Source organism: Pecten maximus, chromosome 9 (genome assembly GCF_902652985.1).
Source record: "Pecten maximus chromosome 9, xPecMax1.1, whole genome shotgun sequence".
Lineage (NCBI taxonomy): Eukaryota > Metazoa > Mollusca > Bivalvia > Pectinida > Pectinidae > Pecten > Pecten maximus.
Genome location: NC_047023.1, coordinates 24,352,490 through 24,371,132, shown reverse-complemented (window position 1 = coordinate 24,371,132; position 18,643 = coordinate 24,352,490). Strand labels below are relative to the sequence as shown.

Here is an 18,643-nt window from a genome sequence, read left to right as displayed (position 1 = left end):
AATGATACCCATACATCTACGTCCGGAGATACTGACCAATGATACCCATACATCTGCGTCCGGAGATACTGACCAATGATACCCATACATCTACGTCCGGAGTAGATGTTCTGATAAAATATCACAGTATTATTTGGAACATGCCGCGCTGTGAATGTATGTTCCGAGTTCGCCTCCCACTAGAGGGGTGGACCTGCTCCCTGTGGTAGAATGTGGGAACCATCTACTGTCAGCCTCCGAACCAAGCACGAGAGCGCGCGGGATCGATACATCCTGTTATGTACATGCCTAATGTGACCACTCATTAACAGTCTCCCATAGTTTTGTCCAACTCCTCGTGTACATGTTCTCGCTGTTTTTTTTATAAATAATTTCTCTCTTTTCTGTTATTATTGCCAAAAACAACCAATATGACGGTAATTTAAAAACGAATGGCTTAATATTTTAATGGAATTCCTGACTCAATGATTATGGCACTCCGCTGGGAGATAAATGTACACGCGTATATATAGGCCCTCTCCTCAACACCCGGCGTGTCTTATCGGCGAGGACCTTTATTTTACGATGGTAGTGTTTCAAAAATTATGACTTCATACAAGTATCAGACAATATTTGAATCATTGATATAAACTATAGTATTCTATAAATCTCTGCTCCACCTCAGTGAGACGGAATCACCTGGAGTTCTATCGCCCGGTACACCAAACCTTACCACAGATGGCTATGCTCTGAGCCGCTCCAGTCCAGATTTAACGCATTAATATTGAAAGAATGCTTTTCGCTTTAATTTCTTACAGGTTCGATTCCAGTCAGGATGTTTGGGAATTTGAAACGCTAGTGACTTCAGGTCCCTTGGAAGACTGTGTGCGGTAACTCTCAGGGCGCACGGCTCCGGGTGTTGTTGCTACACTATTAGCGAGATCAACAGCCTACCTTATCGCAATTCTCGGAGAGCGACTACCGTTGGCGGAGACCCACCTTGGGGAGTAGGGCAACTTTTTCTTGGGATCTTTGTCACCGTGAATCGTGTGTCTTTAATGATCTTATACCAGTTGGATTGTCTATCTGATCAGAATAGTAGTGTGGTCAAGGACAATTCTAACTATGGAATTTGGATTCGGTTATCCTCCTAAATAGCCAGAAGGTAGCCCACGGAGAGTTATAGATGTTGTGACGTTTAACTTGTTTTCAAAACATCAGTTTGGATATTATACATCCCAGGAAAACTGTGATCATTCACTATGCTGTTCTATCATCATTTCTGGATTGCCGGATTCTCAGGTGAGTTATTGTATATTATATATTTATTACCTGTATAATAAATGTATACCCTAATATGATAAATAATAGCGTACACGTGCCTCCCTAATAGATCATCGACCGCTATTCCGCTCTATCTCCGTTCTTATGTAACTGTACGTTTACCTACGTTTGCACGTGTATTTTTACTGACGGTCTCCGATGATATACTCAAAGTTCGATAACATTTTTATTACGTTGTTGTATCCCACCTACAGGGGATATGATTTACGCCGCTTTTACATGCCACCGCTGTATTATTATAGCGATGATTTTTGTCAGTAAATCATCGAACTGAGGGTAATAGACAATCAAAGGAAGATAGCGCGTGGTGAGGTGTCTACTAGTGAAAGTACTGTCTAACTACAGGTGTAGACACGTGATGTCGTTCGTCCTCTGGTGTAAGTACTGTCTAATTACAGATGTAGACAAGTGATGTCGTTCGTCCTCTGGTATAGGTTCTTTCTAATTACAGGTGTAGACACGTGATGTCGTTCGTCCTCTGGTATAGGTACTGTCTAATTACAGGTGTAAACACGTGGACCTAACTATGTTATAACACTTGTCAAAGCAACATTTTACATTGATAAAACCTATTTTACTTGTTTCGGAATTGAGAACCTACCGACCGAGTTGGTACCTACATTGATAATAAAGACAAATTCACGTTAAAAAATGGTGTCCTCGTGTTAGCAATGCTACCTATTTTTTATTTTACTCATTCAATAGATTCGACATTCTGTCAAAACCGATACAGGGTCCTCTATGCCAATATATTTGAATAAGATCGGGACGAAACTGCCTGAAGTGTACAGGTATAACGTAAATATCAGATCTCTATGGAAGTTAATATTTCCGGACTCATGCTACATGTATATCCCGCCTCCACGATAATTATTAGTTTGTTTGTTTAACTTCCGTCAATAATCATTTTGCACATTTTCGAAAATTAATATTGTTTGGCTCATGATGTATTAGATTCTGTATACGTCTCTAATTCTCTATAATTTATCAGTGTAGACTTGAGGAGCTGATGGGTATTTTTATCTGTCTCTATCTTCGATACTAATTTGATGGTAAGTGGTTCACGTGTATATAATACTGTTAGCGATGAGTAGATCAGCGGGAAAAAAAAAACTGTTCATTCCATCTTGAGATAATTGTTTCTCGGCTCAGACGTTTTCCTGGACATTGCAGATACCACTCATATCCCACCAACCAACCCAATACATATGTACATGTTCATTTTGAAATGCAATTTACATGTATATATTAGGAATGTCACACTGGTTGGTTTTTGATAATCGGTAAGTCAGAAAATCTTCCGACCGAATAACCTGTTAATCGGTTAGCCTAACAATAGGGTCGTAGGTCCTAGCTGGTAAACATTATAACAAACATCCAACAAGAAAGTTTATATATAATAATTATAATATTCCAACGTATTTACATTTTTACACCATATTCATCACTGATATAATATAATAAACCCATATTACTACTGTGTACTTAATCCAACTTCCAAACGTAATCATAGAGTTAAACAGAGAACAATTTAGTCTGAACCAGTTATATACATGTATGTCTTATTCAGGGACTATAAATATATTGTATATGATTTCTTACACCAAGTCGACTTTATTAAATACAGTGTTCAGTTAAATTCTCGTAAAACATGTTTATGTGAGAAAACTAAAATATTTTATATATTATTTCTACAGAGTTTAATTCATTTGAAATGATTGAAGTTATAACGTCATATGTTTATACAGCATTGACTGATAACGTCGTGGATTTTAGCACATTCAAATCGTGGAGCATTATATATAGAATCCGATTGATGTACCATGGTATATGGTAGGTGTACTATGGTATTTGGTAGGTGTACTATGATCAAAACTCCGGAGAGTACGAAAATTTAACGGAATTGAACATAAATTAAGATTACTATAAGATACATGTATTTTGTGTTTGGTTAACACTAATGTGTATTACTGTATGTAAGGAGTGATGTCATATTTCCTACCGTTTGTCGTCATGACAGTTGTCTATTTTTCCTGTGGGCACACTTGTGGTCCACGTATAATCCTAAAACAAAGTTCCTTATACATACATGTAAATGTAGACAGGTATAACACATCATTGTCAAGCATATGCTAACCCCGTTCGATAAACCACTACAGATCAATATGTTACCCTCGTCCAATAACCCACTACAGACTAGTATGTTACCCTCGTCCAATAACCTACTGTAGACCAGTATGTTACCCTCGTCCAATAACCCACTACATATCAGTATGTTACCCTCGTCCAATAACCCACTACATATCAGTATGTTACCCTCGTCCAATAACCCACTACAGATCAGTATGTTACCCTATTCCAATAACCTACTACAGACCAGTATGTTACCCTATTCCAATAACCCACTACAGATCAGTATGTTACCCTATTCCAATAACCCACTACAGATCAGTATGTTACCCTATTCCAATAACCCACTACAGATCAGTATGTTACCCTATTCCAATAACCCACTACAGATCAGTATGTTACCCTGTTCCAATAACCCACTACAGATCAGTATGTTACCCTATTCCAATAACCCACTACAGATCAGTATGTTACCCTATTCCAATAACCCACTACAGATCAGTATGTTACCTTTGTTCGATAACCCACTACAGACCAGTATGTTACCCTCGTCCATTAACCCACTACATATCAGTATGTTACCCTATTCCAATAACCTACTACAGACCAGTATGTTACCCTATTCCAATAACCCACTACAGATCAGTATGTTACCCTATTCCAATAACCCACTACAGATCAGTATGTTACCTTTGTTCGATAACCCACTACAGACCAGTATGTTACCCTATTCCAATAACCCACTACAGATCAGTATGTTACCCTTGTTCGATAACCCTATACAAATCAATATGTTGCCCTCGTCCAATAACCGTATACATGTATGTTCATTTTAAAACGTCATATTGATCAAAGGCTAATACCTTATCAGAACTTTATCACACAGTCTATATTGTAGATAAAAATCCCACATAGGGAAGGTTATAAATCATTCCAGTCGTAAAGCGAATGTTTTCAATAATGAACGACGATTAATGATGGCGATAGCCACTGTTTGACAATTGATTTACAACGTAATCACACAAAGTCTCTCTGTAACAATGTTATTTCAACATAAAATCAACACCCAGATTTTCTGTGGTTTAAGAGGAGGATATGGACTTAGAATGAGGCTTTCTGACGTAACAATAGTTGGATGCGCCCATGACTAATGTCCGTGGTTGAGAATCACTCTTTTTTACCCCTTTTCCTGAATTGGAGGAAAAACAGGAAAATGATCGGGTTAACACATTAATCAATATAACACCGATGGTGCTAGTGCTGTAATAATTACCTGCAGAGATTACGAAGGTCGGCCAATTAGACACGTATCAATTAGTCAACGGTTTAATTTGTCGTCAGCACAGCAATCACACGTGTTAGGGAGAGGTGTTCCGGAGACTCCTAGCACTGAGTGCCGAATGGCCTGCATGACGCCGCACTCAAATGAATTCTTGAGAAACAAACTTGAAATGATGGAGACATGTGAACCAGAGTAAGGACAGTTGGTAAGCATGTATATTGTATAATAAGTTGTGAAATGTTCCCAAAATATCAGATAAACTTTTCTTTAAAGACGGTACCATAGTACGTTATATCGCTGGTCACAAAACTGCATCAAAGTGCAACCACAGTTTAGAAATATATTTAATTTACAGAAACAAATTATCAATGTCCAATTACACGACCGCGTTAAGGCCATGTATACTCACATTTCTTTGGGATTTATCCACTACACATTTAAATGTTAAAATTAGAAGTTCAAACAATTGAAAGGTGGTATAAGCGTGACGTGTATAAACCTATCGTTGTTTCCAATCGAACATAATTACATTTTACTGGAAATGTAGTATCTAGAAAGAGGTACGGGATTATATTATAATCTATACGTCGTCATAGAGATAACGGAGAAGGGCTCTATTTGATGTTTTATGAAAAAATGTCCTAAATTAATAATCTAAATTTGTTTTGTCACAGTCTTTGATTTTAAGGAAAGTTGTGGGTAGGAGTAGGACTAGAAACAATGAAAATAGTTCGTGTTGGTTAATAGTCGATGGACAAGGAGAGAGGTTCGTGGTTAAACAGTGGCCACGTGCCACGAAGTTTCGTCTTTTTAAAAGTAGAGCGAAATCAATCAGAATTTAGTAGTCTACGGTAGCTCGAGAAGGTGTGAGGCATGTTGTGGCGTCATACATCACGCGCCAGTGGCGGGAACCCTAGCCAGTAATGTGTGGCGGCGTCTCCTGGCCTCAACACGCGATGTACATATCACTTTGTAAGTCGGTTCTAAACGCCACCCTGCTGAAGGATATCATACTCCCGAGGGGAGGGGTTAACACGTCTCCACACCACGGAGGCACAGATAAACGGCCGGAGGATAAAGTACGAAACTATCACTGATTATTGGTGTTGAGTTTAAACCGGATGTGGAAATCACAGGGACTTGGCATATAAAAGTCCGTGTATTTGTGTTCTATTCAAAGTCTGTGTGTGAGAAATCGTACAAAACAATAAAATCTGATATGACGGTAGTTTATTTGTGGTATCTGAGGGAGTCGCCTGATAGAGATAAGGTCATCAAACCGATACACACGAACGTGTTAGAACTACGACTGTTATAGCATTGCATGTGCTAAACATGACACCATGGGACACGTGCTTTATATCATTTCAAACTATTTAAATTATCATCTTAGCTTAACAGAGTTTTTTGTTGTTTATATCTATCATTATCATATTCTTACCAAATTCATTGAAGAGTACTTTTGGTTGGCGATCTAACCATCGTAATTTAACATCTACGTATTGGTAATATATCACAAGGAATATGAACAAACATTTAATTTTTCTGATAAAATATGATGAAAATTGATGCGTTTAGAATTCAAGTTTAAATACCATCATAAAAGAACTATGATGTGTTTTAGGCGTTCATAAAAGCACGGCTATTGCCCACCAGGTGGTACACTATGATATCCCGTTACAAGCAAAAGGTTCATTATTAAAAAAAAGTTCGTTTGAGGGTCCTATATAATCTGTACATGTAAACTCGAAAAAAAAATTAAGTATAAATTGTAGATTAAAACGGTGTTAACCAAGGCTATCATTGTGCGTAGGAAATCTGACACGCCTGTGACTTCAGGGGGAGAACCATACACTTTATTGAGACCAACGCATGCGTAAACTGTACCATCATAATAGCACAGGGACTTGGCATGAGTTCCCGATCCATGGCATATGTATTATGGTGATACTTGACTGCACATTGCGTTAGAAGTCCCGTATAACCTATGTTCCAAGTTTGCGTGGAATTCGTACAACACATAGTGTACGATCAGACCATTAATCTGCAAAGTCGTAAAAACTGACATTATTTCAGAAGGAAATGCTTCACAAATAAAAAATTGATTGGCAAGTATATAGATAAGCCTGGAGGTAAGAGATACATATGTTAATGTGAAATGAAAGTGAAATACTACAGGTACGTTTATTTTATTTTTTTATATATGTGTAAACAGATGTAGTGCCGTGTGTATCTGCTAACACAGGGACATACGGCACGGCCAAGGAAATAATGAACCGATTATCATGGAAATTGACATGAGTGATCGTTGCGTCAGCTATAGCTTTGTTGCAAAAATTAATATGCCTTTCCATGCTAATTTTCTTGATATCAAGATTTTTTGGAGAAAACATATTTTTTCTTCAAAAAGGCGATTATCAAAAAATAAGGATCAAAAGATGCCTTGTAAATGTTTCGTGTTCACAGGGAGAATCATATTTTAGTTGAGATACTGTACCCATATTTTCATTTTACCAAAATTTGAATTGGAAAAAAAAAAACAAACAAAAAAACACAAATTGTATTGTCACTTTGAACTATTTTGGAATGTACTCAAACGTAGGTCGGACGTTCGCTTTTCCCCCTATTGTATGAGTGTTTCATATCACATTTGGTATGACTCTCATATCTCACGCTCCCCAGTCTGTAAATCAAATACTTTTTAATCATGTAACCACGTGTACCTTACTTAGTTATGGTAGAGACACACGTGTAATAGGTAGCGAATTGGTTGTGTAGGAAAGATTACTATTGTTTCAAATGTGACGTCACAGCTTCTTAGAGTCACGCATTTGTAACGTCGCAAAAGAAAGAAGGAATCAAATGAGAATACCGCTTAGATTTAATTTGACAAGCAATATTTATTTCCTTTAAAACTAAACCTAAAAGTATTAATTGCAGTGCCAGGGTGATGTTGTTCCGGCCATGTTTGTCTCAGAGTACACGTACCACCAGTACTTGCGCTATTTAGTAGCACGCTGAGATTTAGATATAACGCCATATTAATGCCTATTCTTTAAGAGTTTTTGCGTTGAAATGTAAGCAGTGACGGAATTGTTTGAACATTTTACAGCACTCCTGTACAGAATAACCTAATCACTGTCAGTATAATTGTCTACATCAGACGTATGACCTTTGGTACATGTATATGTTGGATCCTTGAAATAGGCGGAACTTCCAAATCGCTGATCCACGTGCAATTACAACGAAAGGAAAATATACATTCTAAAAAAAAAAAAAAAATATCTATCACCATGACTATGTCAAAGGTCACAGTCGTATAGCCATTGTAACATCTAAATTTATTATATTGTGATAACAGTGCAATGGCTTCCTGGTAAACTAGCATGACAATTGCAACATATATTTAAAAAATGCTGCTGCAGATGATGATGATGATGATGATGATGATGATGATGATGATGAGGGACTGTACCTGACTCTATAATGGAGAGGACTTAGATAGGTACTGTCTGATGTCCAATCCTATTGTCACCTTAAGAACAGGACTTAGATCCTTAAGGAGAGGACTTAGACCCTTAAGGAGAGGACTTAGATAGAATATATCTGATGTCAAATCAAACTGACTATTCTTCTCAGTAAAGAAAACAATGTTGAAATTGTAATTGAACAATATTTCTAAGCTGTGTCAGTATGGTTCGCACCAAGAACCTGTGACATAGTGTTCCTATTGCGAACAACGGAAATGAACCGAGAGGTTCTCCACTACAGTTTCCTCTATAACGTAATGTTAAAACATTTAAGAGTTCTGGCTGTGAATCTCCTTTGCTACATACATTCACGTAAATAATAATTACTACATGTCCCTAGAGCTTTACACTTGCGATCAACTTCACTTAAATATTAAACACCGGTTGTGTAGTGAAATAATTGAACACATGAATCTGGCGCTGTTCCTTACGTGTAAATTACCGAGAAGATATGTCTTGGTTTATATACCAATCAAAATGTCACGGAGCGAGGTTCTGTAAAGATTTTATTTTTCAAAATAGAATAATTGTCAGAACGGAGAATACGACAAATGATCTATGGAAATAGTTTAAGTAAATGTTGAATTCATGCTGGTCAATTTCATTATTAAACATGTAGGCTTACTTGGTTCAAACTCGTTCATTCATTCATTCATTCATTCATTAACGGGATGAACTCATAATCACAATAAGTATTTCTATGACAGACCTGAAATGGTAAAAGAAGAAGAAAAAAAAAAACGACGGAAGGAGAAAGGAAGGTAGAAAGATATCTAGATAGGAAGACGATTCAGTGGCCTATATTTGTTGGTAAAGTCCATAGCCTGCTTGTCGATAGCTACCTAAATCACAACCCTGGTTCTCTACGTACCATACCATTGTATCTCTAAATACAGGTAGACCTACCTTAATTAAAATATATGTGTTTTTCTACATACAGGTAGACCTACATGTAGCTAAATCGCAACCCTTGTTTTCTGTACATCTATGATTAAGTTGTAGCAAAATACTTACGTATTTTAGAAATTCTCAATATTTTGTCCATGCCCTACTCAAACGATTTCCGCACCCCATTGTTAAGTTTATTCCTGACAAGAATTGAACGCAGGTGTTCATGCACCGTCACCTGGGTGACAGATACTGTGTATAAGAGTACATGAGGAGTCGCGGCTGCGTTTATTCTTGCAATAACTTAAAACAATAAATAAATAAAAATAAAAACAACTTTCTAGACTTTCTAGTACGCCTAATTGAACATTTAATTTCCGAACGGGACGTTTTTTTGTAAAGTATTCCTAATGTTTGCCAGACAATAATGAAATTTCTTAAGCACACTTTAATTAGTCAAACATATTCAACCCATCTGATTGAGATTCATAATACCTATCATAGATGGTACATTTTAGAAGGAACGTAGAACCAATAAAGCCAAGAACTAGGCTAATGATACACGAAAAAGATAAAAACGTGTTAATTTATCATACAATTTGAATATGTGACTGAACACTCCAGACAGTATTACAACGAGTTGTACACATGTTGTGTTTCAAACACTGTCAGATTAAACACATTTCTCAAAATATTCTCCTGTTTTCCTTTTGTAAAATCTTTTAAAACAATTTTAGGACAAAGTGTGAAGGGTAAAATAAAATATTTTAGCACAATAGGAGAGGGGTTACTTCCTTCCATATAGCCTTTCTAATTCAAAAAAGAAAATCTACAGAAAGTAATATTATTGAATATTATCAATCGTGTAGTTATTTTTTTAACTCAACTTTGCCTTGTGCACTATGTGAAAACGTCATGTCTGTGTAAGTTGAAAACGTCATGTCTATGTGAGCTATGTGAAAACGTCATATTGTATATAAGCTATGAGAAACAGTCGTACTGAATGTGAGCTATGTGAAAACGTCATACTGTATGTGAGCTATGTGAAACAGTCGTACTGAATGTCAGCTATGTGAAAACGTCATACTGAATGTGAGCTATGTGAAACAGTTATACTGAATGTGAGCTATGTGAAACAGTTATACTAAATGTGAGCTATGTGAAACAGTTATACTAAATGTGAGCTATGTGAAAACGTCATACTAAATGTGAGCTATGTGAAAACGTCATACTAAATGTGAGCTATGTGAAAATGTCGTACTAAATGTGAGCTATGGGAAAACGTCATACTGTATGTGAGCTATGTGAAAACGTCATACTGAATGTGAGCTATGTGAAAACGTCATACTGTATGTGAGCTATGTGAAAACGTCATACTGTATGTGAGCTATGTGAAAACGTCATACTGAATGTGAGCTATGTGAAAACGTCATACTAAATATGAGCTATGTGAAAACGTCATACTAAATGTGAGCTATGTGAAAACATCATACTGAATGTGAGCTATGTGAAAACGTCAAACTAAATGTGAGCTATGTGAAAACGTCATACTAAATGTGAAAACGTCATACTAAATGTGAGCTATGTGAAAACGTCATCCTGAATGTGAGCTATGTGAAAACGTCATACTGAATGTGAGCTATGTGAAAACGTCATACTAAATGTGAGCTATGAGAAAACGTCATACTAAATGTATTAAATTTGCATATAGAATGTTAGATATTTCAGGTGATTTTTTATGATACACTTGATATAAGTCGCACGTGCATTAGTATCGACTTGTATTTGTTGTGGAATGACGACTGGTTAGGTGACGTATGAGTAAACTACCGTTATATATAACACTGAGGAATGTTTATAGATCACGTGTAAACCTGGCGATAGCCTTAATCTTATTTGAGGTTTCGATAAATGTCTCCATTGGATTAGAAGAAGTGTTGATATTTTTCATTGATATCAGTCGGTGTAAGATTAACGCTGATAGTTTGATGTGGTTACGTTAGGCACATTCACACGTATATGGCACAACTTTAATTGGATTCATCTTGTTGGTATCGGCATTGTCGTTATAAAGAACAAGTACCAAAACAAGTGTTTTATCTCGTTCATTGATGAAGTAGAAGCATTGTGTATATAGTTAAATAGATTTGAGTAAACTGAGAAGGAATTCCGGTAAAAGCGACAAATGTTTCCGAAATCAATACAGCTGGATTTTAAACTAATTAGAAACATGTTTGGAGGAAGTTGTATTCGGTAGACAGTGAGTTGTGTCTATTGGTCAGGCGGACTCTCCAACATTTCGTACCGCTCCCCTCTAACGTTATTAGGTTATGAGCTTTATGGAAGATACGCGTATTGATGCGACCCACGTGCACAAAAAGATACACGTACATGTGCTTCGTGAAGAAATCACACGAGCTGGGTTTGAAGCGCACTAGATGGCTCACAATCTCATCACCTTTCCAATCAGACTTAGTATACTTCGACATCAAAGCCGATCTTTCCCGCCTCACACACGCTAAACATCCAACTATTTAACAAAACGTGCCATCGACCTTGTATCAATAAAAACTTCTCTGTCACCTTACGTTTCATTAGTAAAGAAATTAGTTGTCTTTTCTTATCTATCCTCGGGATATCTCTCTGGACTTCGGATACAAATATCAGGGATATTGGCCATATCTCTCTCAGCATATCGGCCACATATCTCTCAGCATATCGGACACATCGATCCCTCTCATGATATCAGACACATAGCTCTCATGATTTCGAACATATCTCTCTCAATACATCGGACATATCTCTCTCAATACATCGGACACATCTCTCTCTTTGTGTCTCTTATGTTTTATGTTGTTTAAGCGAAGCCTTTTCTACAGATTTTTCAATTTGTACCAGAAATTAAAATCGCAATTATTTGATGCCAACTAATCGCAAAGCAAGGCACAAAATGTCAGTCTGTAATTTGTTTTGAAATAAATCGCGTGGTTTTTCATTTCTCGGGGACATAAGACGTGCCCGCTGGTAAGGATCCCTTTACTCTTAACCAACATAAACGTAATACGTCGTGTCCTTGTATTTATATGGATTTGACTCTGGAACTACCTGCTGAGAAATTAAAGAACAATTATTATCGTTAATTGGATTTTTGCCCAAAAGTGGGCACGGTAAGTTAATTTCACTGAAATGAGCCGACGTCTGTGCTGGACTTTTATAGTCTACGCTGACACTGCGGCAAAATCCACTGATCATCAACCAAGTTTCATAACAGCTACCACCATTTTCTCTACACAAGTAACCTCCCTTCTGTAGGTTAATTGTATCAAATGACAGTTTATGGTCGTGAGTGCCCTAGTAGTGCTTAGTACAGGACTACCCAGTAAATACAGTACAGGACTACCCAGTAAATACAGTACAGGACTACCCAGTAAATACAGTACAGGACTACCCAGTAAATACAGTACAGGACTACCCAGTAAATACGGTACAGGACTACCCAGTAAATACGGTACAGGACTACCCAGTAAATACGGTACAGGACTACCCAGTAAATACGGTACAGGACTACCCAGTAAATACAGTACAGGACTACCCAGTAAATACAGTACAGGACTACCCAGTAAATACAGTACAGGACTACCCAGTAAATACCTACCGATGACATGTGTAGATCCTACACCACAGAAGCGTCACGCGAAACTCCAATAAAACAATGGACTTGTTTACACTCCGTTAAGACAGTGGACTTGTTTAGACTCTGATAAAACAATGGACTTGTTTAGACTCTGATAAAACAAAGGACTTGCTTAGACTCTGGTAAAACAATGGACTTGTTTAGACTCTGGTAAAACAATGGACTTGTTTAGACTCTGATAAAACAATGGACTTGTTTAGGCTCTGATAAAACAATGGACTTGTTTAGACTCCGATAAAACAATGGACTTGTTTAGGCTCTGATAAAACAATGGACTTGTTTAGGCTCTGATAAAACAATGGATTTTTAGACTCTGATAAAACAATGGACTTGTTTAGACTCTGGTAAAACAATGGACTTGTTAAGACTCTGGTAAAACAATGGACTTGTTTAGACTCTGGTAAAACAAAGGACTTGTTTTGGCTCCGATAAAACAATGGACTTGTTTAGACTCCGATAAAACAACGGACTTGTTTAGACTCTGGTAAAACAATGGACTTGTGTAGGCTCTGATAAAACAATGGACTTGTTTAGACTCTGATAAAACAAAGGACTTGCTTAGACTCTGGTAAAACAATGGACTTGTTTAGACTCTGGTAAAACAATGGACTTGTTTAGACTCTGATAAAACAATGGACTTGTTTAGGCTCTGATGAAACAATGGACTTGTTTAGACTCCGATAAAACAATGGACTTGTTTAGGCTCTGATAAAACAATGGACTTGTTTAGGCTCTGATAAAACAATGGATTTTTAGACTCTGATAAAACAATGGACTTGTTTAGACTCTGGTAAAACAATGGACTTGTTAAGACTCTGGTAAAACAATGGACTTGTTTAGACTCTGGTAAAACAAAGGACTTGTTTTGGCTCCGATAAAACAATGGACTTGTTTAGACTCCGATAAAACAACGGACTTGTTTAGACTCTGGTAAAACAATGGACTTGTGTAGGCTCTGGTAAAACAATGGACTTGTTTAGGCTCTGGTAAAACAATGGACTTGTTTAGGCTCTGGTAAAACAATGGACTTGTGTAGACTCTGGTAAAACAATGGACTTGTTTAGACTCTGGTAAAACAATGGATTTTTTGACACTGGTAAAACAATGGACTTGTTTAGGCTCTGATAAAACAATGGACTTGTTTACACTCCGATAAAACAATAGACTTGTTTAGACTCTGGTAAAACAATGGATTTTTAGACTCTGGTAAAACAATGGACTTGTTTACACTCCAATAAAACAATGGACTTGTTTAGACTCTGGTAAAACAATGGATTTTTAGACTCTGGTAAAACAATGGATTTTTAGACTCTGGTAAAACAATGGACTTGTTTAGGCTCTGATAAAGCAATGGACTTGTTTAGGCTCTGATAAAACAAAGGACTTGTTTAGACTCTGGTAAAACAACTGATTTTTAGATTCTGGTAAAACAATAGACTTGTTTAGACTCTGGTAAAACAATGGATTTTTAGACTCTGGTAAAACAATGGACTTGTTTACACTCCAATAAAACAATGGACTTGTTTAGACTCTGGTAAAACAATGGATTTTTAGACTCTGGTAAAACAATGGACTTGTTTAGGCTCTGATAAAACAATGGACTTGTTTAGGCTCTGATAAAACAAAGGACTTGTTTAGACTCTGGTAAAACAACTGATTTTTAGATTCTGGTAAAACAATGGACTTGTTTAGACTCATGTAAAGATCTTGATCACTGTCAGTATTTTTAGTGGGATTCGGTAGGGGGCATGAATCGCTTTTGCAAGACTCAATATGCTTATACAATCTTGGACGGCGCACATCGAAGTCGCAGGCAAAACGGAAGATTTCTTAGACATCCGCTCGGTAGACTACTGGATTAATACCGAATGATCACATAGTTTTGTCCGGGGTACCGTATTGTCGGAATTGAATTGGATAGAAAACGAGATCCCACTGACCTACATGTATCGACTTGAATGCAGAGCGCTGAGTACCGCTCCTATCTATAGGGCTTGGACACGTAAATGAATTAAAATTCATCCCGTATGTAATACAATGCTTCTTTAATTCCCGGTATTGGGAATACCTTTGCGATTAGAAACATGAAATATTCAGCTAAATGTATTACTACGAAGGCTATGGTATACGTTTGATCGGCGTGTAATTTCAGTTGGTGTAGAGGGCCTGAAGATGAACAGGTTGGTTAGAATAGCTAGTGTAATACCTAACCTTGGGCGCCGTCACGTCGCTTGTCCTCGATACGGCCAGAGCGTGCAGAGCGCGCACGTGAAACGCCGATTAAAACTTTATATCTCAATCGGTTGTCATTAAGTGTCAAAATATCCTCAAAGCTACGATCAAGCGAGTTGTGAAAGAAGTGCAAAGGGCTTCCAACCAGGCTAACCGTGTAATTATCGGTCATGAACATTGTTGAAAACCTGAATGTTTTCGTGAGCAGTTACAGATTTACACACGGTTTCATTTGTTTTCAATTCATATCAATTTCCTGAAAGTCACGTCATCAATACACTTGTATTTTCTGTTTTTCTAATTCTTTATCATTTCTGTCCTTAGATCACATGGAAGGATTTTTTTCATAATCCACTGAGCTCGATAGTGTTTTTTAAGTGTTTTTGTTTTGTTTAGCCTTGTAGTTGTTTTCATTTACCAATTTACAGTGTAACATGTTCCTTCTCAATCAAATTCTTATATACACATTCCTTTTATAAATTTTGTTGTCATTTTTATTTGAATTCCTTAACATTGCCAGTTTTCAAAACGACTTCATCAAATATCATTGAGACTAATTTAATGGATTAACTGCCGCGGAATCGAGGGTTTGAACGGAACTGACATCATTAACAATGATAAACAGATTCATCCACATCCTGAAGTGTAAATGAGTGCAAACAACGCCACTCAGATGCTCCCATTTATCAACTGATGCTGTTGTTTTGCGCGTGTAAATACATGTCACGTGATGACATTTTTCTGAAAATAACAATGTAACGCAATATGGAAATAATAGCATATAGCACATGCATTGAGACATATCCGATCTGAAATGATACTTTAAATCAATATTTTCCTACTGATTATCTTTTAAAACAGTCCCACAAAACTAAGGCTCGTAACAAACAAAAACCTTTCATTTCATACTTGTACACTGCCGAGGTAAATCTTGTACACGGTGATTAAACATTCAGATCTTCGCCTGTTTCTATTGGCTGATCGGATACATCTTGTGAATGATAGAGCCTTTGTAAATAAGCGATTTAGTCTATCCTGGTAAAAGATTTTTTTTTTCTGTTCACAGAACCGCTTGGTTGCCCTTTGTTCACCATCATTAAAACGTATATCATCTTTTAGGGGAGCCAAATTAAAGTCCAAATGTGTTAAAACTTAAGATTAATAAAATGAACTAGAAGTTTTTTTATCGATGAAATTTTGATTTTGATTGCTTTTCTGATAATACCGATAATGGAATTAGCTTAAAGTTTATGTACACTATATGTATTTATTTCACATTGTGTTTTTCAGATTTCCTATACATTTTTTTACTGATTTTAACTCCATGATGTCTGTCATATCGATATGACTAGGTAAACTCGTTTCCGGTGTTCTGTGTGCCTTCATTTTGTTGATGAAACCATTTTTTCCTGGAGTTCACGTTAGTCGCCTCTTACGAGAAGCATTTAATCATCATTTCTCAGTCCAGGTGTGCAGTGGGTTTAGCAAATTTATTTTTGTGATTACTTGCAGAAGAGGACAAGACACTAAAATACCATTTTTTGTAAGAAGTATACTAAATTATCGCCTGAGTGGACATGCTATGGAAATTTAAAACGGTGCATACACTTTCTCAATTCTTGATCTGCAGGAGTGAAGTAGGTGACATACCGTGATTAAGTTTTACTGATAAGGCAAATCACAGTAAATGACCCAATAATCGTCATCAAGTAAAACACAAAATATTGAATCTATGATAATATATACTGGTATAACCTTTTGTAATTTATTCAAGCCAAGTATTGTGAACAATATGTACATACAATGTACATCGCTTAAAAACAACAAAAAACACCGACATTATCAGAAAGCTTAATTCAATTTCAAAAATCGATAAAACGAGAGATCTTCTCTTTAGCTCGATCGGTTGAGAGTAAGACCAGTAAGCCAGGTCCCGGGTTCGATCCCTAGCGGAGGTAGTGATTCAAATTTAATTAATCATGCGCACTGTTACAAATGAACGAAAATATCAATTTGCATGAAGACTCCGGAAAACGTACAAGGAGAATAGGACCAGTTTCTCCCGAAGGTTATTCTTTGTCGACGACACCCGTCATACAAATCTAGGTAAATCCAAGTTAAGTCCCAATCTCAAATAAGAGAATTCAGCGATTGTGAAAAGTCTTAATGTAGGTGATGGAGAGTGAGTGATTAGCATGTAACAGTCATTGACTGTTAATAATCATTATTTAGGTCAGGGACGATGAATTGCATCATTTAGAAGTACAGTCAGGCAAGGTCGTAACATCTTTACACGATTCTTGTGCCATGTAGGGTGATCCCGAGTACGTTCATTGTGTATAGTTCTATTGTTTATCGGTACCATTGGCATAACACACGTATTTAGAGAATTAGTAATCTCGTGTACCCCATCTTTGTTGCTACATCATTATATTCAGTAAATACACTTTGTTTTTTCCATTACATCAAACATTATTCATGTTGAATAATGATATATTGTGGACTCGCAAGAGTTCATTAGTCATTCAATAAATGACCTTTTAACAACAATATAATTTTTGTTGTCTTTAATTTGCGAGTCATCTTTTTGCAACAAACAAGCTTCAGTCTCTGAACATGATCCAGGCTTACACAATTAGTAATCTCGTATACATGAATGTTTAATTATCTATAATCTCTTGGTTGCACACCAACATTTTGTTATTAATGACTCTGTAATATACATATGTAGAACCCTTGGTCTATGTGTCGTCAAATACGTGTAACATTTTATCATGATGCCAGAGTGGGCGTCGCGCGCCGATATCTCTGCTGCGTACGCTTTGGCTCAGACCGCGTAAGTGCATTAGGACGTACAAACTGACCATATTCTTGTATCAACGAAAACTACCCGAAAAGGTCAATAAAGAACATGGTGGCATGGGACCGGAATTTGTCATAGAGTATTGGCCCGTGTAATACCGGCCTTCGCGCGCCGGCCACGAGCTCGGTCCCTAGATACACCTATAGAAAACGGATCAGACACGAGGTGATGACTTCGGGCCATGTCTCAACCCCTCCGGGGCGATTAAGACTTGATTATAGGCGCGAAAATTGGATACATTGATTATCGATTAGAGACACGAATATTTACATGAAAATAAAATTTTCCTTGTGGAATTCTTGGAGTAAAATATGAGGGAATAGACGAGGCAAGTGAATGATAAAAATTAGATTTATCAACACAGAATGAGATTTTTTTTTTATTGTAATTGATTTTTCAGAACCGTACAGGGAAATTGAGGATTTCTTCGCGCATTGTTAAGCAGCATTCCCTCCTGGGTCGAGTCTTTATTCGCCTCAAGTTTTTTCAATATGTTGTGTAAAGGGGATTGATTATGGCGGAATAAAACATATGTATCACTTTAGCAGGCAAAAAAGACAAGTCTTAAATGAATAAATAAAGCTGAAGTGGAACGTATGGTTAAGTTCGGGATCGTTACCACCTCCCAGGGATAATTATATACAGAGGTTCAATAGACTGCAGAAACTCCAATATGGCAAATCGTCCTAATTGACCTACTC

General features: G+C 36.9%; 1 protein-coding gene across 1 annotated transcript in view; it reads left to right on the top strand.

Annotated features, from left to right (window-relative positions):
• The first annotated feature begins 651 nt into the window (after window positions 1-651).
• The window catches only part of LOC117333829 (opioid-binding protein/cell adhesion molecule-like), a 157,110-nt gene continuing 139,118 nt past the window's right edge, over window positions 652-18,643 (top strand). The window contains exon 1 of the mRNA XM_033893244.1: window positions 652-1,281. Within this exon, the coding sequence (XP_033749135.1) occupies window positions 1,242-1,281 (40 nt within the window). The 5' untranslated portion in view covers window positions 652-1,241. The remainder of the gene's footprint in view (window positions 1,282-18,643) is intronic.